Source organism: Aedes aegypti, chromosome 2 (assembly GCF_002204515.2).
Source record: "Aedes aegypti strain LVP_AGWG chromosome 2, AaegL5.0 Primary Assembly, whole genome shotgun sequence".
NCBI classification, from domain to species: Eukaryota; Metazoa; Arthropoda; class Insecta; order Diptera; family Culicidae; genus Aedes; species Aedes aegypti.
The window spans coordinates 264744212-264769595 of record NC_035108.1 but is presented as its reverse complement, the minus strand read 5'-3'; the positions used below and the strand labels follow the sequence as shown (position 1 = coordinate 264769595).

General features: G+C 39.0%; 1 protein-coding gene and 1 long non-coding RNA gene across 2 annotated transcripts; one reads left to right on the top strand and one right to left on the bottom strand.

Annotated features, from left to right (window-relative positions):
* Nucleotides 1–7427: 7427 nt before the first annotated feature.
* Nucleotides 7428–24173, bottom strand: LOC5572923 (trifunctional enzyme subunit alpha, mitochondrial). Its single transcript, XM_001654208.2, has 6 exons — nucleotides 23995–24173; nucleotides 23833–23926; nucleotides 9246–10093; nucleotides 9001–9180; nucleotides 8346–8935; nucleotides 7428–8283 (listed from the first exon to the last, which is right to left on the bottom strand). Exons 2-6 carry the CDS (start codon nucleotides 23903–23905, stop codon nucleotides 7662–7664), a joined length of 2313 nt encoding a protein of 770 aa, XP_001654258.2. The 5' UTR covers nucleotides 23906–23926; nucleotides 23995–24173; the 3' UTR covers nucleotides 7428–7661.
* LOC110676571 lies at nucleotides 15104–15453 on the top strand. The gene is made up of 2 exons (XR_002500524.1): nucleotides 15104–15211; nucleotides 15276–15453. It is a non-coding gene; the product is annotated as an uncharacterized LOC110676571 (long non-coding RNA).
* Nucleotides 24174–25384: the final 1211 nt, after the last annotated feature.

Sequence of the window (25384 nt, the reverse complement as noted above, 5' to 3'; positions counted from 1 at the left end):
GACCATGGCGATCAAGTGATAACTTCCCGCAGTGCTATTCATCTGCCATCGGACCTTGTCAGGACCATCAAATTTGTGGTAAAGAGTTGAAGGAATAATATTTCCAACCTTATTAAATCTTATATTCCTCAATCAATCTCGCAGTTTCGTACAAAATTTAATTTGTTATGAATATTTGATGGCACGTCAATTTGAGACTATTCGTGGACGCTGCTGCAGTGCCGTCGGGGTGAGTGCTCAAAATTTCACTTTAAAAGTACGGAGAATGAGACATGTAACGAAATTAGGGGAGATTTTGAACGTTGTTTATGAACCAATTATTACGATTTTAGTATCATTCGATCAGAAATATATGTACGCATCGTAAGTAATATATCCGATAAGTGAATTTTGTTGTTTAACTATTGAAAATTTGATAAATGTTGATCTCTTTCTTATCCAACCAATCACGTTCGAGCACTTTTCGACGGTGTCGCTTCCCACTATAAAAGCAAATGGGTCCCTGCTTCTTCCCTCAGTCTTCTTCTTGCGGTCGGACTGTGAACACGGTCGGGCGAGTCATTCTCGCTTTGCTTTTGCACCCGCGTCACAGTCCAATTTGTGTCGTCGGAAGAGGAAGACGCAAGATTGATTTGCGGCGGCGATGACGATGGCTTGGGCGCTTCTCCGAGCGGCAAACTACTGCTGCTCAGAGAAGCGTCCAAGCCATCGTCATCGCCGCTGCAAATTTATCCGCGCTCCCAGATTTCGACTTGTGATCGGTGGTCCAGAAGCAAGCCCGTTAGGAACCAGAAACCAGAAGCCCCCAGAGTTGCTGATCCGAGGAGATGCTGCTAATCGAGCGTCGGACTGGTGAAATCGCTCAAGCTTTCAAGAGTGAGCATCGTTTCCTGATTTCGACTTGTGCCCGGGGATCCAATACCCGTTGCTATTGTGCGCCATCCACGTCACGAACCATTCAGCTGGTTCGTCGTATAAGCAAATTCCCCGTTTGACCATGGCAATCAACTGATAACATCCCGTAGTGCTATTTATCTGTAACCGAATCGAGGCTAAGAAAGCCATCGGCCCTTGTCAGGGCCATAATATTTGTGGAAAAGAGTTGAAGGAATAATATTTCCAACCTTATTACATCTTATATTCCTCAATCAATCTCGCAGCTTCGTACAAAATTTAATTTGTTATGAATAATTGATGGCACGTCAATTTGAGACAATTCGTGGACGCTGCTGCAGTGCCGTCGGGGTGAGTGCTCAAAATTTCATAACGATTGTAAACTAGAGTGGAATTTCCGACAGTGTCTTTGATTTGCCATATTTTATGAGAACACTTCGATTACGAAAATGATCACATGTAACAAAATTGCGACATGTTTAGAATGCTTTTGAAAAGAAATTCCCATTGAACAATTTTCATAATTTTGGCACCATGGATCAGAAATTTACCTTCATATTAAAGAAAACTATTGATTATCAATAGCGATCTATTGAATATTTAGTAATTGTCAACCCTTTCATTCATGTTCGACCAATTTCTCACGCATTATCATTTTTCGCAATTATCAAGTAATTCTAAGTCCAACTCATTATTGGCACATATGCATTTCCCAGATTGGTCGATTAGAAAGAGAAGAGCACGAAGGGGAGGAGCATAATCTGCTAATCTAAGGGTATATAGCATGCTCCCTTCGTTGGATTCGGTTTCATTCCGTTTCGACTTCCGAGCTGGCAAGAGCTCCTCCAAACCGGCTCAGCTCCTCGCTACCAGAGGCAAGCTACGAGATGGCTGAAGAACATCGACCAAAGCCGCTTGTTGAAGCGCACATCGTCATCCGCACCGCAAATCTCATCGGGCGAGGAGGATTGCAACCAGTGCGCCGTCAAAATGTGTCCGTGTTACGCAAATTCAACAGTTCAATCGGCCCTTTTCAGAGCCAACAAATGTGTTTCAAAGAGTTGATTGTGTAATATTCCCTAATTTGTTCGAGATGATCGTCATCCGCACCGCAAATCTCATCGGGCGAGGAGGACGCAACAAGTGCGCCGTCAAAATGTGTCCGTGTTACGCAAATTCAACAATTCAATCGGCCCTTTCCAGAGCCAACAAATGTGATTTAAAGAGTTATTTGTATAATATTCCCTAATGTGTTTACCACATACTTGCTATAATTTCTTAATTCATCTCATAGCAGCATACAATAATTGATTTATTGCGAATAATTGACAATACGACAATTAGAGGATGTTTCCGAGGACGCTGCTGCAGTGCCGTCGGGATGCAATAACAGCATAATGCTAATCTTGTACATCCCTTACCCAGACATCAGTTTCATACAGCCTATTTCCCAGATAAGAAAACGAAGAATTTGAAAGGAGGAGCATCACCTGCTATTCTAAGGGTATAAAGCATCCCTCCTTCGTTGAATTCGGTTTCATTCTGTTTTCGCTTTCGAGCTGGTAAGAGCTCCTCCAAACCGGCTCAGCTCCTCGCTACCAGAGGCAAGCTACGAGATGGCTGAAGAACATCGACCAAAGCCGCTTGTTGAAGCGCACATCGTCATCCGCACCGCAAATCTCATCGGGCGAGGAGGATTGCAACCAGTGCGCCGTCAAAGTGTGTCCGATCAGCAAGCGGCGGCAAGTTTGTACGAGATGGCTGAAGAAAATCGACCAAAGCCGCTTGTTGAAGCGCACATCGTCATCCGCACCGCAAATCTCATCGGGCGAGGAGGATTGCAACCAATGCGCCGTCAAAGTGTGTCCGTGTTACGCAAATTCAACAATTCAATCGGCCCTTTTCAGAGCCAACAAATGTGTTTTAAAGAGTTGATTGTGTAATATTCCCAAATTTGTTCGAGATGGCTGAAGAAAATCGACCAAAGCCGCTTGTTGAAGCGCACCGCTTGTCAGCACCGCAAATCTCATCGGGCGAGGAGGATTGCAACCAGTGCGCCGTCAAAGTGTGTCCGATCAGCAAGCGGCGGCAAGTTTGTACGAGATGGCTGAAGAAAATCGACCAAAGTCGCTTGTTGAAGCGCACATCGTCATCCGCACCGCAAATCTCATCGGGCGAGGAGGATTGCAACCAATGCGCCGTCAAAGTGTGTCCGTGTTACGCAAATTCAACAATTCAATCGGCCCTTTTCAGAGCCAACAAATGTGTTTTAAAGAGTTGATTGTGTAACATTCCCAAATTTGTTCGAGATGGCTGAAGAAAATCGACCAAAGCCGCTTGTTGAAGCGCACCGCTTGTCAGCACCGCAAATCTCATCGGGCGAGGAGGATTGCAACCAGTGCGCCGTCAAAGTGTGTCCGATCAGCAAGCGGCGGCAAGTTTGTACGAGATGGCTGAAGAAAATCGACCAAAGCCGCTTGTTGAAGCGCACATCGTCATCCGCAACGCAAATCTCATCGGGCGAGGAGGATTGCAACAAGTGCGCCGTCAAAATGTGTCCGTGTTACGCAAATTCAACTATTCAATCGGCCTTTTCCAAAGCCAACAAATGTGTCAAAGAGTTAATTGTGTAATATTCCCTAATGTGTTTACCACATACTTGCTATAATTTCTTAATTCATCTCATGGCAGCATACAATAATTGATTTATTACGAATTATTGACAATACTGCAATTTGAGGATGTTTCCGAGGACGCTGCTGCTGTGCCGTTGGGATGTAATAACAGCATAATGCTAATCTTGTACATCCCTTACCCAGACATCAGTTTCATACAGCCTATTTCCCAGATAAGAAAACGAAGAATTTGAAAGGAGGAGCATCACCTGCTATTCTAAGGGTATAAAGCATCCCTCCTTCGTTGAATTCGGTTTCATTCTGTTTTCGCTTTCGAGCTGGTAAGAGCTCCTCCAAACCGGCTCAGCTCCTCGCTACCAGAGGCAAGCTACGAGATGGCTGAAGAACATCGACCAAAGCCGCTTGTTGAAGCGCACATCGTCATCCGCACCGCAAATCTCATCGGGCGAGGAGGATTGCAACCAATGCGCCGTCAAAGTGTGTCCGTGTTACGCAAATTCAACAATTCAATCGGCCCTTTTCAGAGCCAACAAATGTGTTTTAAAGAGTTGATTGTGTAATATTCCCAAATTTGTTCGAGATGGCTGAAGAAAATCGACCAAAGCCGCTTGTTGAAGCGCACCGCTTGTCAGCACCGCAAATCTCATCGGGCGAGGAGGATTGCAACCAGTGCGCCGTCAAAATGTGTCCTTGTTACGCAAATTCAACAATTCAATCGGCCCTTTTCAGAGCCAACAAATGTGTTTTAAAGAGTTGATTGTGTAATATTCCCAAATTTGTTCGAGATGGCTGAAGAAAATCGACCAAAGCCGCTTGTTGAAGCGCACCGCTTGTCAGCACCGCAAATCTCATCGGGCGAGGAGGACGCAACCAGTGCGCCGTCAAAATGTGTCCATGTTACGCAAATTCAACAATTCAATCGGCCTTTTCCAAAGCCAACAAATGTGTCAAAGAGTTAATTGTGTAATATTCCCTAATGTGTTTACCACATACTTGCTATAATTTCTTAATTCATCTCATGGCAGCATACAATAATTGATTTATTACGAATTATTGACAATACTGCAATTTGAGGATGTTTCCGAGGACGCTGCTGCTGTGCCGTTGGGATGCAATATATTTTCTATTGTTACGTAGTCCTACGTCACCAGTTCGTACAACCCCATAGGGATGTACCCTTATAGTTTTTAAAAGGAAACATTGTGAAAATAGGCCATCCCGAATTTGTTTGAAAAATTAATGTCATAGGCCTATTCACATGACGTCTCAAATCAGCTGATCGGGAAGCACTTTGACAGTTCTTCTATGAAAATGACAGGCCCGTGTTAGCACCGGTCCTCCACCGATGTAAACAAATGCATAGACGGATCTGTCACATGAAAAGGCCTATAGTGGTTTCTGCGTTCGTGTACATACACGGTACATGTCACCAACACTACTTAAAAATTGCTGGTGGAAAATATAAACAAAGATCAGCTGTTCCCAGCAAAATCAAATGGCAGTATTTTCAACCAGCAAATTTGCGCATGTGTTCGTGACACCGCTCGGCGAGAGCTCAATTATTGTATTATTATTATCTACTCGAAATAATTTAAACAATTTGTCATTTAAGTGCACTTTTTAGTCATGCTACTGTGATTACCCTTGTCTTTTACGTGAGATTATAGTCTTGAATGTCAATGTTAAATTGTTATTTAAGTCTGAACCAAATTATACTGTTATATCGATACTTGTCCTATTTAGCTTGAAGTTGCTGCGATCCTTCGTGGATCCGTTGGTTTCGACGGTCGTTCCCGTATCCGCGTTTCCTCGGCCATAACGCTAAGATAAGGGATGTTCTTTCTCTCCGATGAATTGTTGCTCGTGGTAGTGGCGGGTTAAATATGAAAAAAGGATAGGGAGAGAAGAAATGTTAGTGATTGTAACATGCTTTATTGCAGTATTGGCCTATACTGAAGTCATACAAAATTCGCTCTTTGGATTCCCACGATAAAAATCCCTGAAACTGATTATGAATCACATGAAATTTATCCGAAAGAGAAAAAATCTTAATGTTTCAATGTAAGACAATCCAGCTTTATTGCATGTTAGAAGTTCTTGGTGATATTCTCACAATGGCCATTCAGAATGGTTCGACGGATGTAGATAAAAGATCATTATGATAAAATTAACGCGACGACATGTTAGTAAGCTAAGAACGATTATTTATTTGCAACTGTTAATTTAGATAGGTAGTTAAGCTCAGGCTCTATTATTGTATTTAATTTTGTACAGAAGTAAAAGTAAAGCGTGAACGTGAAGTAATGACCTTCCATCCCATCTTCAAGTGCTCACCACAAGCACAACATTTCATTCTGGCACTTTAGAACGTCCGTGTTGAAACTTGTTCACACAAGAAATCTGCCTCGACCGAGTTGGCAGAACGCGCCCATCCATACCCCTTTCTGAACCGAACACTCAAAATAATCCACACGTCATTGCTACGTGAAAACATACGTGGTTTTTTTCCATCGCACTTTTCACGTAGCACTTACGTAAATCGTAGGTACCACAGAATGAACGCATGAACTACTGAGTTTCATCCGTTCCACCAACGATACACGTAAGAGCTACGTGGATTCTCCCGTACTTTTTACAAAGCGGTTCAGTAGGCTCGAGATGATTTTTCAATGGAAGTTATTAAAATATTTTGATATCAACTGCCCTGGTACTGTTTCTCATCTTTCAATTTGGTAATAAAAAGATTAAATTGGCGAGATTTTTAGACATTTATTCTATGCAATCACTGCTCAAGTAGTTCGCTCACGGGTACTTGTGCACTGACGGTATATAGATCAAGCAACTTAAAGTCGTAGTTAAATAAGAACACTGCTTGGATTTGTTTGCCGGCAATTGTCGTTTATTAATGCTCTTCATCTCTGGGGTTATATTGAATTCTCCATCAAAAGTATCCATGTTCCAGTTAACTTTGCCGCTGTATGGAATAACATCAGATATAAAACACTAATTAATATGTAAACTTTGCAAATCCAAACTTTTTTTACCTTGAAATTGTTTTTAAAATTGTTGTCAAGTCCGGCAGCTCCTCAAGCTCTTAGAAAAAAAAAAACAGTGGACGTCTTCTTCGCGCTTGAACACAACATTGAATGAATGCGAAATGCGGTTGTCAAAATGAATTCAAGAGCCAATGTGAACTTCACGTAACTCTGATTGGTTAACAACGGTAAACATTACCGAGTCACCATTTGGTGTTTAATAATAGCATGGTAAACATCACCTTGGCCAGGTGAAGTCGAGGCGAAATGAATTTCAAACGGTCTACGTGATTTTCCACGTAGCAACGACGTGTCGATTTTTTTGAGTGAAGGACAGGGTGTACTTTTCGTCAGGGTAAGTTGTTATACTTTCGGCAGATTTGTTCTTTTCAGAAACTTATTGAACTGTAAATTTGCACATCTGTTCTTTGCATATGAACGCATCTTACTGCCGAATATCACACGATTTAGTTGACCAGAGAAAGTATTTTAAAATAAAAAATAAATAAAAAAAGTGATTTTTGTTTCCAAATATATACATTTAAGATCATTTTTGTATAGATTCTGTTCAATTTGTAATTATCATAAATAAGAAGAAAATTGTCTCTCCATTTGGATTTTATTTGCATCCATGTTTACAAGTCTATGGAAGTCTATGTTATAGATTATTTGAGAATTTTGCCCATGTTATCCGTGAAAATGGTATCCAGAATTGTTGTTTGTTGATTTTGTCCATTTGAACACTTATTCAGTGGTGAAATTTTGCATAAGATTTGACTTCAATCACAGAGCCATTGTCAAACCAATATCTAATCATAATGTCCAATTTTCTTTCAGAAACAATAAAAAAAATTGTTCTGCATAATTGTTTAAACCTTTCGATTTTATTTAAGTTACACGAAAAAATGCATACAATAGTAACAACAGAAAACGAAAAATATAGAATATCCTCTAAAATAGGATCTTACAGTATGCTTAGGCAGGTATTTCGTTCAAATATAACGACGGGATTTTGAAAATAACTAAGAATCTATCTTTCGTCTTGAAATTTCCCAACTTAAACAGTCCTAAATTAATTTACAAACAACTCGCCGCTTCACTTGCTCGGGTAAAACTTTTTCGATGGGTCCTTTGCCATGTCAACCAGAATTTGGGCCGGCTGGAATGGAGCGCCATATAGATCAGCATACGATCGCATTTTGTCAACCAGTTTGCCGGCTCCGTATTGATCCACCCAACGGAATGGACCACCGGTGAATGGTGGGAATCCAAGACCGAAGACCGCACCAACATCACCCTCCAGTGGACTGTCCAAGATCTTCTCTTCGAGACACAATACCGCCTCATTCACGAAACGCGAAACCATTCGCAGTTGCATATCTTCAACACTGTTAGCACCTCGCGATTGGAGTGCGTACTTCTGCTTCAAGATAGCCAGAGCACCTTGGTTCACTTCACGATTCTTGCTTCTACCACCCTCGTAAACGAACACACCCTTTCCGGATTTACGTCCCATGTAGCCGGCCTTGACCAAGTCCTCCATTACACCAAGGTTTCCACCACTGAACCGGTCGCCAAAGGCCTTAGACAGGTCAACGGCAATGTGCGCACCAACATCGATACCGACTTCGTCAGCCAGAGTAGCGGCACCCACTGGGAAGCCGAACGATTTGGTCATCTTGTCCAGGTCTTTAGGATCGACACCTTCTTGCAGCAGTCTAAAAACAAAAATATCGTTTATAGAAACCAGAGCAATTGAGTCGGATCGGATCGAAATTACCTGATCGCTTCAGACAGCATAGTCGAAAGGATACGAGTCGTGTAGAATCCCGGACCATCCCCAACTGTGATGACAACCTTGCCTTGCTTCAAACCAACTTCGACGGCTGCTGCGGCGGTTTCCTTGGAAGTTCCTGGGTGCGTGATGATTTCGAGCAGTTGCATTTTATCCACCGGCGAGAAGTAGTGCATTCCAACCACATTTTCTGGTCGCGAGCTGCCAGCAGCAATTTTGGTAATGGGAATAGCTGATGTATTCGTTGCAATGATGCAGTGCTTTGGTACCACTTGTTCCAACTCCTTGATAACTTTATGCTTAATATCGATATTTTCGAATACTGCTTCAATGACGATGTCTGTGTTCTTGAAGGCATCGTAGCTGAGTGTGGCATTCAGGTTGGATAGAATTTGATCCTTTTCGATGCCACTGATTCTCTTGCGTTTAACGGCATTCTGCAAACCGTTTTGAACCTGACCAACACCCCGACCTAGACCTGCCTCAGTTGTATCCTTCATCACAACCTGGTATCCTTTGTCGATGCTTACCTGAACGATACCAGCACCCATCAATCCTGCTCCCAGCACACCAATCTATGACGAAGAATATAGTAATTATTGAATACTGTTACATAATAATCTACCTTGAAACTACTTACGTTCTTGGGTGGATTGGCAGGCTTACCGAAACGGTTCTTCTTGCATTCGGTTTGTCCGCGGAACAATCCGATGAGACCTTTCGATTGTGGTGTTTGTGACAGCTCACCGAATCCCTTGCGCTCCGCTTCAGATCCAGCCTCGAAACCTTTGTCGACACCAACTCGAATCACATCGATAATCTAGAATCATATTCATTAATGTTATATTCTACTATTGCATCAAGAAATATATCAAACAACTGTACCTTGAGCGGTGCAGGGTAGAGCCCTCCAGATAACTTCATAACTTGTTCACGAGCCTTGCCGAATACCTTATCCTTAACCCAATCGATCGAGAAGGCATAATCCGTGATTGCGTTTACCAATCCGGATTTCTTTCTGTTAACTTTCAGCTTGTCGGAGGCAATCTCCTTTCCCGTTTCGATAGCAACCTTCTCCAGGTATTCAATTGTGTTCTGCTCGGCCGACTTTAGACCAGGTCCCAAGGGAGTCACAAGTAAATCCACAATACCCAGTTTCTTAGCCTTATCAGCCTTGACATTCTTCCCCGTGAGAGCCAGATCCAGTGCTGTAGGAATTGAACTCAACTTAGGTAATCTTTGGGTACCTCCAGCGCCTGGCAGCAATCCAAGCATCACTTCTGGAAGCCCAAGATTTGTTTTCTTGTCTTTAACGGCGATACGATAATGGCAAGCCATTGCCAACTCAAGTCCACCTCCCAGACAAACGCCATTAATAGCAGCTACTACAGGTTTTCGTGACTTTTCCAACTTATTGAACATAAGTTGACCTTCATGTGAAATTTTGGTAGCCTCCTCAGCGCTCTTGCACTTCTCCAGCATAGTGATATCGGCACCCGCGACGAAGCATCCTGGCTTGGCGGAGATCACTACAGCTGAATTAACTGCCGAGTTGGTTTCCAAATCGCGAAACACTGCATCGAACTCGGCCTGGACTTCTGCACCCAGCGAGTTTACCTTCACGTTCGGTGAGTCCAGTGTCACTACGAGGACATTGTCAACGACCTTCGTTTTGATGTGTTTACCGACCGGAGCACTGGCCAGAAAACGGCTTTGCATCAATGGGGCATTGCCTGTAGAACAAAAGAGAGCGTTCGTTAATGCTAAGCGGATTTGTCTGATGTATCTTTCATTGTTTAAAGTCAGGAATTTCATCAGAATGTATTTCTGTAGATTTATTCAGAAGTTGATCCAGTGACTCGTTCTCACAGTTCACAAGGAATTCCTCCAAGATTATCGTTCGAGAATTGAATCAGAAGCTTTACCATGGATAATAACTATCATAGTCATTAAAGAAAGAATACATTTTAAGGAATTCTTCTGAAATTTCTCAAGAAATCCTCACCTATTCCGAAATCGTAAACAATAAATGATTTCCGCTAAGAAGAGTAACAGAAGTTTCTCTAAGGAAATCTTTAGAAGTTACTCTCTAATATCTCAGATGTTTTCTAATTCTCAAATTTTACGAGAAAAAATATTAGATACAAAACAAAACTTTGCAAGGTTTTCTGGAGGAATCCTTGAAAAATCGCGAGCGGAAACCTTGGAAATGATTATGTAGGAAAAAGCCAAAAAAAAAACAAGAATAATTGTTATAGCATTTTTTGGAATGAACGAACTTTTGAAATTCCATGATTTACTTAAGATGTTACCCTAGAAGTGACTGCAGGAGTAATCCGTTCATGAAATTCTAAAAAAAAATCCCCAGAGAAATCCTTAATGAAAGTTCGTAGAGAAACTGCAACCGAATTTCTGAAATAACCCCTGTGAAGGTTATTGGAGGTACCAGCGTTGGCCTACCAAAGGAATTATTGGAGCAAATTCAGAACAAATTTCTAGGTGCATTGTTGAAAAAAAACATGTAATAGCATCATCGGATTCTCTGGAGCCTCTACAATTTACATCAGAGAGAAAGGGAAAAAATGCCATCTTTCTTAAATAAGTGACTTAAGAGACCTCCAAGTATAACATATACTTTCAAGAGACTTGCATCAAAACAGTGATCAAGTCTCTGAGGAAACCAGAGACTGCCTGAAAAAAAACAGACCAAGCTAACAAAAAGTAATCAATCAGCAGGAACCAAAAAAAAAGAAAAATAAAATCAATATGGATTCCTCAGACAATTCGACAAGATGTTTCTCTAAAAAGGAATTGTTTTTAAGAATTTCTCACGACGTCAAGATAAATAATACCGCTCCTACTATTCTCATGATTTTTCAGGAATTTCATCAGAAATTAATTTAGGTAGGTATTTTCTCAAGGTTTCCTTCAGATTTCTTCTTGGTAAAAAAATGCTCCATAATTTGAAATTTAGAAATATTAATCCAAGAAATTACTCCTGGAATTGCACCATAATTTTTTTCAAAATATGAATCGAAATGCTTTAAGAAATTTTTCAAGGAAGCTTCAAGGAAATTTTCCAGTGGTTCTTACATTTATTTATCTATGATTTCTTGCGAGGTCGTTCACGACTTCTTCAAGAATTCAGCCAGTCATTTCTCTAAGGGCATCTCCACAAATTACTTTAGAGATGGCTCCAGGGATTTGTTAGAATTTTCTCCGAGTTTTTCGATCAGGATTTCTTCAAAATTAGAACCCGGATTTTCTCTAAGGATACCTTCAGGAATTACTCAAAATATTCTATCCTGTTCCAGACATTTTTGAATTAATTTTCCAAGAAATTAGCCAGAGAGTGATAAACAAAATCAGAAAAAACTCCTGAAAAAACATTGAAGGATTTTCTAGATAATTAGCTAAGGTAACCTTATCACAGGGAAAAATAATCAAAACAATTATAAGATAATAATCTGCAGGATTTTATGAAGCAATACCTGAAAAATATCAGACATATTTCTGAATATATTCGAGGAGGAATTATTGGAATGATAGTGGTAGTATTTTTTGAATTTTATTGAAAAAATACTCGAGAAATGTTTCTATATAAAGAACTGCACACACTTAAATTATTTTACCGGAATCCAAGAATTTCACCGTAATCTAAACAGCTGAAGAGTTCAGTAAAATCGAACACCGTAATTCCGTAGAAATTTAACGGATTCCGGTGAAATGATTTAAGTGTGCAGGTGTATTCGCTGCATTGAAATCAGTAGAAATTATTTGGAGAATTTCATGGGAAAAAAAATATTGATAGACTTCTGCAATAATTCCTAGAGCAGTTTTTGGCGCAACTTTAAAAAAAAAACGAAAATTAATTCTAAAAGGGATCGAAATAAAAACGAATCACTGGAAAAATCTGCGTAGGAATTACTACAAGAATTCTAGAAGGATTTTCTGAAGAAAAAAAATCCCGAATGAATTACCTTAGAAAATTGTAAATTAACCATTGTGATTTGTCTTGAAATAACCGTTTAGGAGTCTTTGGAAGATCTCTTAGGGTAATAACTGGATAGATCGTTGGAAGAATTACTACAAACATCTCTGGAACAAATCTTCGAGTAGTGCCTGGGATAATTACCAGAGCAACCTTTGTGGAAATTACTGGAGGTAGCAGCGTTATTGAAGAATTTCTTGGAGCAAATTCTATAGGAATCCCTCTGAAAATTACTTGAGAAATCTCTGGAGGCATTGCAACGAGAAGTGAGTAGGACAGGTAAAAAAGTCCTACGCACAATAATACCTGGGTAGGATAAGGATTGTCTTACCCATAATTGTATATGAGTCTTGACGAAATATTTGTTGAACTTCAATAAGAGTATACTATTCCGTTTGGATTTCTTTTACAGACTCTTCGTACCGCATCAAATTCTAAATTTTGTTTGTCAAAACCAGTGTCCAATATTTTTGTCATATTTTATTGAATTTGAAACTAATACCCAGGTTACATTGGTAGCTGGATAACAATTTATTAAGCTGAAAAGAGGTTGTATAAACCGTATTTTAGCTGAATTAGCTGTTATTTTGCTATCAATGTGACTTGGGTGGCTTTTGATTAATAAATTAAGAATTCGGTGTAATACGGGAATTTCAAAGGTAACATTTCAAGGAAGTTAGCCATTATCGGCGATATTCATGATATTTAAAGATTTTTCTTGTGCAACGGATTGCGGATGAAATAAGACGGCCAGATATAAAATTTCAATAAACTTGCACGTTTATGTGAGATCGCCATAGTATTTGAAACAATTGTTCCTTAAAAATCAAGACAATTGAGAATCAAATGTCGTTAACTTGGAATTTTATCGAAGTTTGAAAAAGTGTGCGCGTTTGACTGTGAATCATATTTCATGTAGAAGCCATGAGTATGAGAATTAAATATATTCGTTTTCGTATTTTATTCTATTCTAAGCGCTTGCACAGCCAATGTTGAAAAGCATCTTGGAGATTCCGGAATTTATTCCAGTATTTTCTTGTCAGCATTAATATTTGCAACAAATCGGTAATATTAAAATACCAGGCCCACTGTGTAGACTTCGTATTGAAGATAGTTTAGAAATTGACGGCGATCAGATTATTCACTCATGAATAATATGATAGACGATAATATCTTAACAGTTTGATAGATAATAGGGGATAGATAAAATTGTAGGGAGTGGCTTTGCTAAGAATGTTAGGGCGCACTCCATCGTAGTGAACTTTCCTATTCCTGGGATGGGACATGGGTATTTTTGCCTTACGCCCTGGCTCTAGAGCCTTGGCTTAAGCGCCATTATTCGCTCTCTGAAAGGAAAAGAAAACATTCCCATTCCCATTATGAAACAAAGTAAATGTATTGAAAACACAGGAGCAAAAATAGGCATGGCCAAAACAGTGAATCAATTGGGTCCTAAAATTTTTAATGAAACCTTGTTTTTGTTCAATAACACGAAAGAGCATTTTACTGCAACTACTTTAGCAATTTTTCCCGCTAAAATAGGCCAGGAGAAGTGGATGAACTTGTCATTCATTTTTCTGTCAAATCTCATACAAAATCTACTTTTTCTTTGATAGAAATTCACTCTAGGTGAACCACTTCCCCTGGCCTATAACGGCTATATCATGTTTAAACTTTAATTTAAAAATTGGGTCCATAAATGAACCTTGACACTTAAGATCATGTTTGACGTTCGCTTAGTCGACAAAAACACCACAGGGGTTTTAGTTTTAACACTGGGGTTGCTTCTAACTGACATTTCGGAAGGGACACGGAAAACAAAATACACCCAAAATTTGAGTTTAAGCCAACGGGTGTGATAAAATCTAAAAAAATGTTTTTTGGGTTCAAACCAACGGAAAACATTAGAAAATTGAGTAAACATGTGTTATTGGGCTAAACTTAAGCGTTTGGCACTAAAATTGGGACATGGCTTTAGGACCCTATTGTCACCCAACACGCAGCTACAAAGATATTGTCATCTCCTACTCTTGTTGCAACAATTTCGTTCCACAACGTCAGTTTATCACAGGCCCATGACAACCATATATCGATACACAGTGTTCTTTGTAGCCAGGATGTCCCGGGCGATAAGTGAATATCGCCCACTGTCAGTTGTAAGAACTGTGAAAATAGAGACCATTGTTTTGTTTAATTGTTTGTTATGATTTGATTATCAATTTTTGATATTGTTAAATCAGCTAATAATGTGCCAAAAAGTTGAAGCACATTCAACATTTCGATGACTTTGGAAGGAGAGCAAACTTTAAAAGGCATCCTGCAAGCCTCCAAGCAAGCAATCAGTGATTTGATTGCGACTCTTGCTCGATTATGGATCATAAACATTAAACAAAACTTCACATTCTGATTGCACTCTCGATTCAAGTTACCCGAAAATGAGTAAACACATGGAGATGTTGACTACGCTAAAAATCGTCCCGTGCCATGGGCCTGGTTTATCATCACTTGAACACACTGAACCAATAAATATCATAAAAAGTATTAAAAAAGTCACATACATCAAGAATCATTGAAACCCTATCCATGTTATGTGCATCCATTAATACTCATTTGATAAGTAAATAAACCTCATTAAAATTCCTTATCATATTTATTGGTCAATATTGTAAATTGTATATGAACAAAAGCCATGTAGGTTATCCGATAATAAACATGTGATTTGCAGATATGAAAATGTAGGTTTTCAAAACAGTATTTTCAAGATGGCGTATTTGGTGTATTGGATTTTTGCAGGTTTAGGATTCTTGAGATGCTAATCACAACAATTTGTGAGCAAATTAATTGTTTAACGACTCAAAAGGTAAGTGCAAGGGTTAAGTACAAAATAAATGAATAATAATTCGTTTTGAATCCAAAATTTACAGAAAAATAGAGGAACCAATCAACCAAAATTGTACAATCTTCAGGCGATGGATCATGACAGGAAGCAACAAACTTCGAATCGTATAGTTTAATATTCTTTGTTGATATTATTGATGCCTTCAAATAATATCAAACTTAATCTTTATCAAATGCAAATAGTGATACGGATAAACTCAAATATTATATTGAAAAATAAATTTTAACGAAAATCATGTGTTTTTTATTTAGTAGAACCCTAAAATCTGAAATTTTGTTTTTCATATTTATTGAACGACCATATAAGAATCACGAACAAAAGGAATACTTCTCATCTGAATTTCACATGGAATTCATTAACAAAATCCAATAACTCACATATGTATTTATAATCAAATGTATGTGTTTTATCTGATGGATGTAATTAAAATTAAAAAGCAACAGTTCATATTGCGAATTGATGAACGTTATGTGAAAAGCTACATGGAAAAAAACTATATGTGTTTTCAGATAAATCTGACATGAATACTTGGTTCAGTGCAGAATATGACAATAATCGATCACCACTAGGGCAGCGATTTTCTGGGCTTCGCATTGCAATTTTTGAGAACTTTCTCCGTGTTGGTAAACATTGACACATTATCGAACAGCATCCATAAAACAAATTTGGTTTTGTGTTTAAAATAACTGACTATTCGCGAGTTGAAAAGGTTGCAACAATATTACGCTCTGTGATTGTCATGACAATTTTGCTTTTGATTGTATCCTTATCCAGTGGCGACTCGTAATCTCACTGTCTACCTGTTCTACGACTCTACAAATGACTATTTCGGCAAATTTAGATTATAAATCAAAAAGATAATTATTGAAATCGTCCTTTCTAACAAATCTCTATTCATTATATGCAAATTTGTTGCTGAAATTCAAGAATTTCTATTCGTGGAACAGGTAGATTTGAGGTTAGGGAATCGCCACGGTCCTTATCCGCAACAGTTGGGAAAAATGGTTGTGAGCGAGCTTGCTTTGTTGTTTGTTTTTCGTTTGTTTAAATGACAATTTGATTCACCGGCCAAAAATCAAAATTGAGGCTGGAGCAAGTAGCAAAAGTGATGCTGTCTCGGAAAAACTGCCGCTGTGAAATACTTATCCACGATTCCCAAATCCATACACAAACTTGCCATGAAACTAGAATTAATTCGTTCACAGCAAGCATTTTAAAATAATCTAAGGGAATTCTCTCACCAAATTGATGTTCAACGTTTTCTTTCACCAATCATAAGTCCAAGCACTTCTCCATGATTAAAATAGGATACCTGCTTGAAGTCTTGCTAATCAGGGTCATCTGCTTCCAAATCCAGCGATGTTTTTCTTTTTTTTTTAGTCGGCTTTCCCACTTCATCAAATTTCTCCAGCTTTTTAATTTACGAACAATCTTCAACCAGCAACAGCTTAGCTTAGCTTAGCTTAGCTTAGACTGACTACACATATCAATGGTTGCTATTCCGTGATTGACCGGAGTCAGTGAAAATGCACAAAGAATCAACTAGAAGATCGGCTGGGATTGGCCATAATCTTCTTCAGTGTGCATAATTCAGTGCCTCTATTTATACATGGTCAATAACGGCGCCGGCCACGTCCTTGCAGTCAGGTGGGATTGGGGGAAGGAATGTTAGTGTGTAACCTTTGCTATTTGGAGACCGTGTTTGCCTCTGCATCTCCACAAAGGTTACTGGGAGGGATGTTTGTTAATGGGGAGGATCGTTGGGTCACAGGATTCACTTTGATAAGCGATTAGACCATGATAAATAATTATTGGTGAGATATAAACATGCTTATATGTAAATATTATTTTTTCATTTGATATGAACAATATCTGTGTAGAGAAAAATTATGCCGACACTTGACGTGACGAACCTTTCACAGTTTGTTAAATAAAGTGAACCCTTCGCAAGTCTACACTCGTAGTGTCGAACCATTCAAAGTTTTTTTTAATTACAAAAATAAAGGTAAAAGGAAAAAGGTGTTTTGAAAAAAAAAAAAAAATTAGACATTCATAATTTATGAATCAGAGTTTATGTCGACACTCACAGTGACGAACCTTTCATAGTTTGTTGAAAAATCATATTTACGTCTCACCGTTGTAACGATTAAAGGTGCAGTCATACTTATTTTATAGATTAGAAATAGTAGCATGAAACGAGCTCACCAATTGATCCGTCATCCTTGACTGAGCAGCAACAATCCACATTCAGCTTAACTCGTTTGCTCGGCTATATAAAAGCACTCAGAGAAAATAGGCGCACGACCCGAGAGGGAAAACAACTGACGACTGCTCGGGCTTTCTTGCTGCACTGCCCAGGAGCAAGTGTCAACTTCGAAAGATCAAAAAGAACTAATCGAACGCGCCACTTTTTCACTTTACCCGACCGATCGCGCGACATGTTTGATCCTGCCCCCATCACCGGCCCCCGTAGGAGCAAGCGTCAAGGTCGAAGGATCAAACATAAATAAACGATCACGCCACTTTTTCACTTTCACTCGACCGACGCGCGACATGTTTGATCCTGCCCTCATCGCCGGCCCCCGTAGGAGCAAGCGTCAAGGTCGAAGGATCAAACATAACTAAACGATCACGCCACTTTTTCACTTTCACTCGACCGACGCGCGACATGTTTGATCCTGCCCTCATCGCCGGCCTCCGTAGGAGCAAGCGTCAAGGTCGAAGGATCAAACATAAATAAACGATCACGCCACTTTTTCACTTTCACTCGACCGACGCGCGACATGTTTGATCCTGCCCTCATCGCCGGCCCCCGTAGGAGCAAGCGTCAAGGTCGAAGGATCAAACATAACTAAACGATCACGCCACTTTTTCACTTTCACTCGACCGACGCGCGACATGTTTGATCCTGCCCTCATCGCCGGCCCCCGTAGGAGCAAGCGTCAAGGTCGAAGGATCAAACATAACTAAACGATCACGCCACTTTTTCACTTTCACTCGACCGACGCGCGACATGTTTGATCCTGCCCTCATCGCCGGCCCCCGTAGGAGCAAGCGTCAAGGTCGAAGGATCAAACATAACTAAACGATCACGCCACTTTTTCACTTTCACTCGACCGACGCGCGACATGTTTGATCCTGCCCTCATCGCCGGCCCCCGTAGGAGCAAGCGTCAAGGTCGAAGGATCAAACATAAATAAACGATCACGCCACTTTTTCACTTTCACTCGACCGACGCGCGACATGTTTGATCCTGCCCTCATCGCCGGCCCCCGTAGGAGCAAGCATCAAGGTCGAAGGATCAAACATAAATAAACGATCACGCCACTTTTTCACTTTCACTCGACCGACGCGCGACATGTTTGATCCTGCCCTCATCGCCGGCCCCCGTAGGAGCAAGCGTCAAGGTCGAAGGATCAAACATAACTCCATAAACCAACGCACGTCATCAGAGGGAATTAATTTTTCTGATATAAAGCGATATTTATTATTCGGGTCCTATATTGTAAAAAAATAATCACCCTATGAAGAAATTTCGAAGATTTCATTGAAAAATCACAGTTTAAATTTGATCGTTCGGAAACACATGAAGACGCTTCGCAATCTGAAGCATCTCAATGTAACATAAGATTCAAAATTTAAATATTTGGACACAATTTCTGGCAACACTAGCTTCCATGTGCGCTAGCTCGTTGATTGTAAAATTAATCGTTGCTATTCCGTGATTGACCGGAGTCAGTGAAAATGCACAAAGAATCAACTAGAAGATCGGCTGGGATTGGCCATAATCTTCTTCAGTGTGCATAATTCAGTGCCTCTATTTATACATGGTCAATAACGGCGCCGGCCACGTCCTTGCAGTCAGGTGGGATTGGGGGAAGGAATGTTAGTGTGTAACCTTTGCTATTTGGAGACCGTGTTTGCCTCTGCATCTCCACAAAGGTTACTGGGAGGGATGTTTGTTAATGGGGAGGATCGTTGGGTCACAGGATTCACTTTGATAAGCGATTAGACCATGATAAATAATTATTGGTGAGATATAAACATGCTTATATGTAAATATTATTTTTTCATTTGATATGAACAATATCTGTGTAGAGAAAAATTATGCCGACACTTGACGTGACGAACCTTTCACAGTTTGTTAAATAAAGTGAACCCTTCGCAAGTCTACACTCGTAGTGTCGAACCATTCAAAGTTTTTTTTAATTACAAAAATAAAGGTAAAAGGAAAAAGGTGTTTTGAAAAAAAAAAAAAAAAATTAGACATTCATAATTTATGAATCAGAGTTTATGTCGACACTCACAGTGACGAACCTTTCATAGTTTGTTGAAAAATCATATTTACGTCTCACCGTTGTAACGATTAAAGGTGCAGTCATACTTATTTTATAGATTAGAAATAGTAGCATGAAACGAGCTCACCAATTGATCCGTCATCCTTGACTGAGCAGCAACAATCCACATTCAGCTTAACTCGTTTGCTCGGCTATATAAAAGCACTCAGAGAAAATAGGCGCACGACCCGAGAGGGAAAACAACTGACGACTGCTCGGGCTTTCTTGCTGCACTGCCCAGGAGCAAGTGTCAACTTCGAAAGATCAAAAAGAACTAATCGAACGCGCCACTTTTTCACTTTACCCGACCGATCGCGCGACATGTTTGATCCTGCCCTCATCACCGGCCCCCGTAGGAGCAAGCGTCAAGGTCGAAGGATCAAACATAAATAAACGATCACGCCACTTTTTCACTTTCACTCGACCGACGCGCGACATGTTTGATCCTGCCCTCATCGCCGGCCCCCGTAGGAGCAAGCGTCAAGGTCGAAGGATCAAACATAACTCCGAACAATCTTCAACCAGCAACAAAAGTTAAATATTTCTTCAAATATAATATTTTCGCTTCACTTTCACTGATGAAACTTTGCACAAAAACTATGTATTCTCGAAAAATGTAGAAATTTGAAATGTGCATGATAAGCCAGAACTCTAAAGTAACGAAATTCAACTTTTTGTACGAAACAAAATGACAGCCACATTTTTTGAACGGCCGTCCACTCTCACTGATTGCTGTTTTGAGAATTTAATATATTCTTATTTATAAAATTTAATGTCTCGCAAAATGCTACTAATGTAATAAGGAAAGAAAATCATAATGTATGATTTAGAAATCATTAATATGGTTGTGAGAATAGTTCGTTGAAGCGTCTTCGTTTCTTGCAACACTTTGGCGGTAAAAATGTACAATTCTGAAATTTATAAATTAATGGGATATTCCTTTAATTCCCCCATCATTTAATCCTACGTTTTAAGTTTCTCTGACTTGGCTTTAATGTAAAAACATAGCCTGTTAAGTCCTGGGTACTGATCCCTCTTTAAATTGTAAATCATTTCCAAGGAGTTCTTTTTATTGCACCAAAACAGTTTTCACATGGCCTTTCTTGAATTCTTGATAATTGATCAGCCTCTTTTGATACTTGACCAAATTGATAAGTTGATGAACTTTAATGTTTGTCAAATATCTGAGGTTTATCTTAAAACTTGAGAAGAAATTTTCCAAGAATTCCAGCAATATAAAGGCATAGAAATTCATGAAAAAATACTAGAAACAATCCTCTAAAAATTTCTTCAAATAAATGTCTGGATATCTTTGGAGGAACTTCAAAAAAAAAAATGGAACATATCTTGAGGAAGTGCTCTAAAAGTTCTATGGGACACTTCGTCAAAGTTTTCCATGAGTAATCTTTGGATAACACCGGGACAAACCCTTGCCAAATTTCAGGATGAATCTCTGTTAAATTTTTAGAGTAATCCTTGTACCATAAATTGCCGTAATTATGTGCGATTATCAAAATGTAAAAATTTAATTTTTTAAACTCAAAATTAAAAAAAAATCGTTTAGATGCGCCGAATTAGGTTTTGCGTTTAATTAGAGCACTACTCTGTAATAAAACTGCATGTATCAAAATCAAAGCATCAAATTTAACCCTCTTCTTTTAGAAACTTCGATTGAAAATTTGTATATAAAACATCTTTTTTACGAAAAGTGCTGGAACAAACAATGTTACATGGGCAACATGTTTCGAAATTGGTCAAAAAAATTATTTGTTTTTCAGTAGCAATTTGCATGTTTATCAATAATTTTACTATTAAAAAATGACTTTTAGATTGATCTAATGTTCATATATGAATATACAGTAATGCCCTGATTTTGTCAGCCCCATGTTGCATTTAGGGTTGAAAAAATCGGGAAAGAGCTAAAATCGGAATAAAATGTTTGGACTGGTTTCAAGTTTTATTTCAATTTAAGGACTCTAAATTAAAAAAAAAACTCTTAAACTAAATCCGTACACAGGAAAAGTTTAACATATTTCATCATGTTCTAGCCAAAACACATGATACAATGAAGCCCAAATATAGCGCTGGGGATTTGGAGAAAGCCGTTGAAGCATTGCGTAATGGTCAGCATTCTGGAAAGCTGCGGATGCTTTTGGTATACCGAAGACCACTGTCAGAGATGCTGTTATAAATCGGTACGCTCAAAAAAGGTGCACCCATAGTTTTCACAACCGATGAGGAAGCCGGAATTGTGAACTGGATCCTTGCAACGGCCGCAGCAGGGTTGCCGGTGGGTGAAAAGCAGGTATGTTAAATCTATCAATTTTGGTGATCTGTTCATTTATGCATTAATGTATAGGTAACTTCGTACGTCACTGCTGTTATTCACATCAATTCACAGTATACAATATGCTAATGCAAAATATGTTATTTTGCGAAGAATTACAAACCATGAAAGTGCTCTTAGAACACAATGTTGTCCAATTTGGACTGTAATGTCAGTAATAGAGAGAAGAAGATAAAAATGCCATTTTTAGCATCCAGGTTTTGAATTGTAAATAGCTGTACGGATATCGAATCATAGGTGTACGGATTTCGATTCAAGGCAAGTCATTTTTATTCCTATTTTTTAATGATTTCTACTAAACTTTTAGATCTTGATGTAATTATTTACATCTAAATAGATGTTAAGGTAACTGAAACAAAGGCTGATCGTTTCTCTATACAAACCCACAAATTTTAGTCATAGGCTTTTATCTGGCTTAGCGCTTAGGTGTACGGATTTCGGTCCCACACGGTACCAGAACGCCATTCATGATAAAAAAAAATTGAGCGATTTGTCACCGCCAGCGAGTGTCCAATCGATCAAGTTTTCAGTTTACACGGTTGCTTGGTTCTTCACATTTATGCTCTTGAAAATTTGATGTTTGCTTCGATACATGTTCACCTTAAATTAAGGAGTGAATTATTGAATTACAGTTTGAAAGTACAGTTAACTCTCACCTTACTTGATATTCGGTATCTCGATATCGAGTTAGAGAACCATATTAAAAGCTGGTTCTCATGGCTACCTCGATGGTCCCTTGGATCGCATTTGCACTGGTTTTGTGTTCTCTAACTCGATACTTCCCTAACTCGATGGTCCCTTGAATATCGAGTTAGGGAGAGTTGACTGTAATACTAAAAATAAACAAATTATTCTCCGCGATAGATTCTAAACATTTTATTGAGATTTAATGACGAAGTTTGAATATTTTTGCACCTTTTGTGCTACCCACGGTTTACAACGTGGACGCACCTCAGTCTGTAGGAATACCAGATGGAAAATCTCTAGGAAAAATTCTGGCTGGAAGGATCCTTGGAGGAGCCCCTGGAAGTATTTTAAATAAAACTTTGTAGAAAACTTAAAACTTTTTCTCAACGAAAGAAGTTCCATTAAAAATAGTGGTTTTGTAGAGTTGCACGAAATAGTGACCAATTCTCTAAAAGGAGACCTGCTACCAGATCTACCATAATTAGGCTCAATTTATCATTAGGTATTTATTGTACAGACTTCTTTCTCCTATACCTTACGATTATTTAGTCTGAAGACTGATTTATAATTTGTATTATAATTCTAATTAAAACTTGTAACCTAATTTTAGTCAGCCGGTTGTCTAATAGGTCGCAAAAAATATTCCGATCCACAGCTGATAAGTAACCATTATCAATGATAACAATCGTAATCATCACCTACACTGACTTGTGTATTTTAAAATGGTTTCATAACACGTAGAGATAGTGGACATGGTAAACGCTAGACATGTTTTCATCACACTACGAAAGTTGTCTCGGTTATACTAAAAATTCTCGATATGTATAACAAAAGTTTATCCCAAAAACCAAAACTGCATAACGAAAGTATCCAAGTCCTATATTTTATGTTGCTTGATAGCACGAAACATCATGACAACACATCATATTGCTCTTCCATTTCGAACCATCTCACCTTCAGTCACCGATCGTTCATTACACAAGTTCACAAAGATAGAGCGAACGGAGGAAGAATCAACTGAAGCTGAAACATTCCGTCATCGGCTCTCGCGATCAAAGTCCAACATTGAGGAGACTTACAGTCAGTGTGCGATGGATTACACATATCCAAAGCTAGAAGCGCACTGATAAGGATGCGAATCTCGAAAACACCTTTCTACCACTGAGGGACTTATTTGGATACCTACAAGTTCCGAGAATATTTGCACTTACCTCTGAAATTGATCGACCGGGCAAAGGTCAGATTGCGCTGCATAGATGTTCCAATCAGTCTTAAGCTGGCCATTTTCTTGTCGCTTTAGCTGCACTGAGTGACGAAACAATTGAAAAGAGGCTGTAAATTGTAGGAATTTATTGCAATTATAGCATACTTACAGCTAGAATTGGCACTTTGGAAAATTAAAGGGTTCGTAACTTAGTAACTAAAATGTCCACGAAGTAAAATAATATCAAAATACAATCAGACGGAACGAGGAAAACTAAGCCACTAAACTGACCAGCAACGATGTCTGTCCCGTTGCAATGACTTATGACAAATGAATGGATGAATGTGTTATCTGCGTTCGCACTCGTCGTACGTGACGTCCGTGATGTCCGGGTGTTGGAGTAGTGTTATGTCGAATTCGTTTTTGAACCTAGGTTGGAACTGGCGCAACCCGTTCTGAATCACAGTTTCAACCCCAACCCGATTCAGGTTCGACCGAACTACAATTTATTTGACATTGGTCTGTTTATGTGTTGATCACCGACCCAGTTCCTAAAAACGAAAACGACATTAGTCACTACGGCGGGTTTGACATCTGAATTAATGAGGTTTACGAGGAGCACTTGAATATTAAAAAAGCTAAAACATGTACCGTGGACGTACCATATTTGACGCGGTTAAGAAAATTCTAAATTCAAACACTTGTCAAATCGTCTAAATCTATCCGATTTTGTTGAAATTTGAACCTATGATAGCTCAACTATTATAGAATTAGGGAAAAATCAGTAAAACAATATTGAACGATTTTTTCTTTACGTTTGATTGACTTTTTGTGGAACACATTAGGTTCCTTAATTGACGCATCAATTCTTCAATGTGCCTAATTTGACGCACTATGTTCCTTATTTGACGCACTTACAAATAATTGCTAAAGTTTAAAATATACAAGAGTTTCAGTATTCAAAAGTTCAATTAATTGAAAAAAGCGTTTTAGAGAGGACATAAAAGTTAGAACCTTTGGAAAAAGTTTTGAATGACGTCATTCGGTAGTCACTTTTGCTATGCGTTTAGTTAGTGTAGAAAATAAAACCGGCGATTGAGTTCAATCCATAGTTAAGCATTATTGTTTAGTTTAATGTATTTTCGTCGTGATATCAAACAAGGGAAAGGTTTGGAAACTACGTTGCGCTGGAACGGGGAAGGTAGTTGCTAAAATAAGGGACAAATTGGTCAAAAACTAGAACGAAAACAACCGGTTCCAAAAATGGCCGTTTGATAATCTTCGTTACTTATAACACGTGAACTACGCCTACTTGTCCCATATTCTATGTCACCTATATGGACCGCGGGACAAATATGCGTAGAACCAACGGCAGTATAGGCCTCGAAATAGATCGAGAACCATATATGGGTCATACATTAAGTACGTCATGTTATTAGGGGGAAGGAGGTGTTCTGCAAGATGTGACGAATCATACAAGTTTTTTAAAGGCTTCATATAAAAAGTGTGAAGTAGGGCGGATGGGCGGGGTTTTTGTAGAAAATGGTATGTTTTTGTGA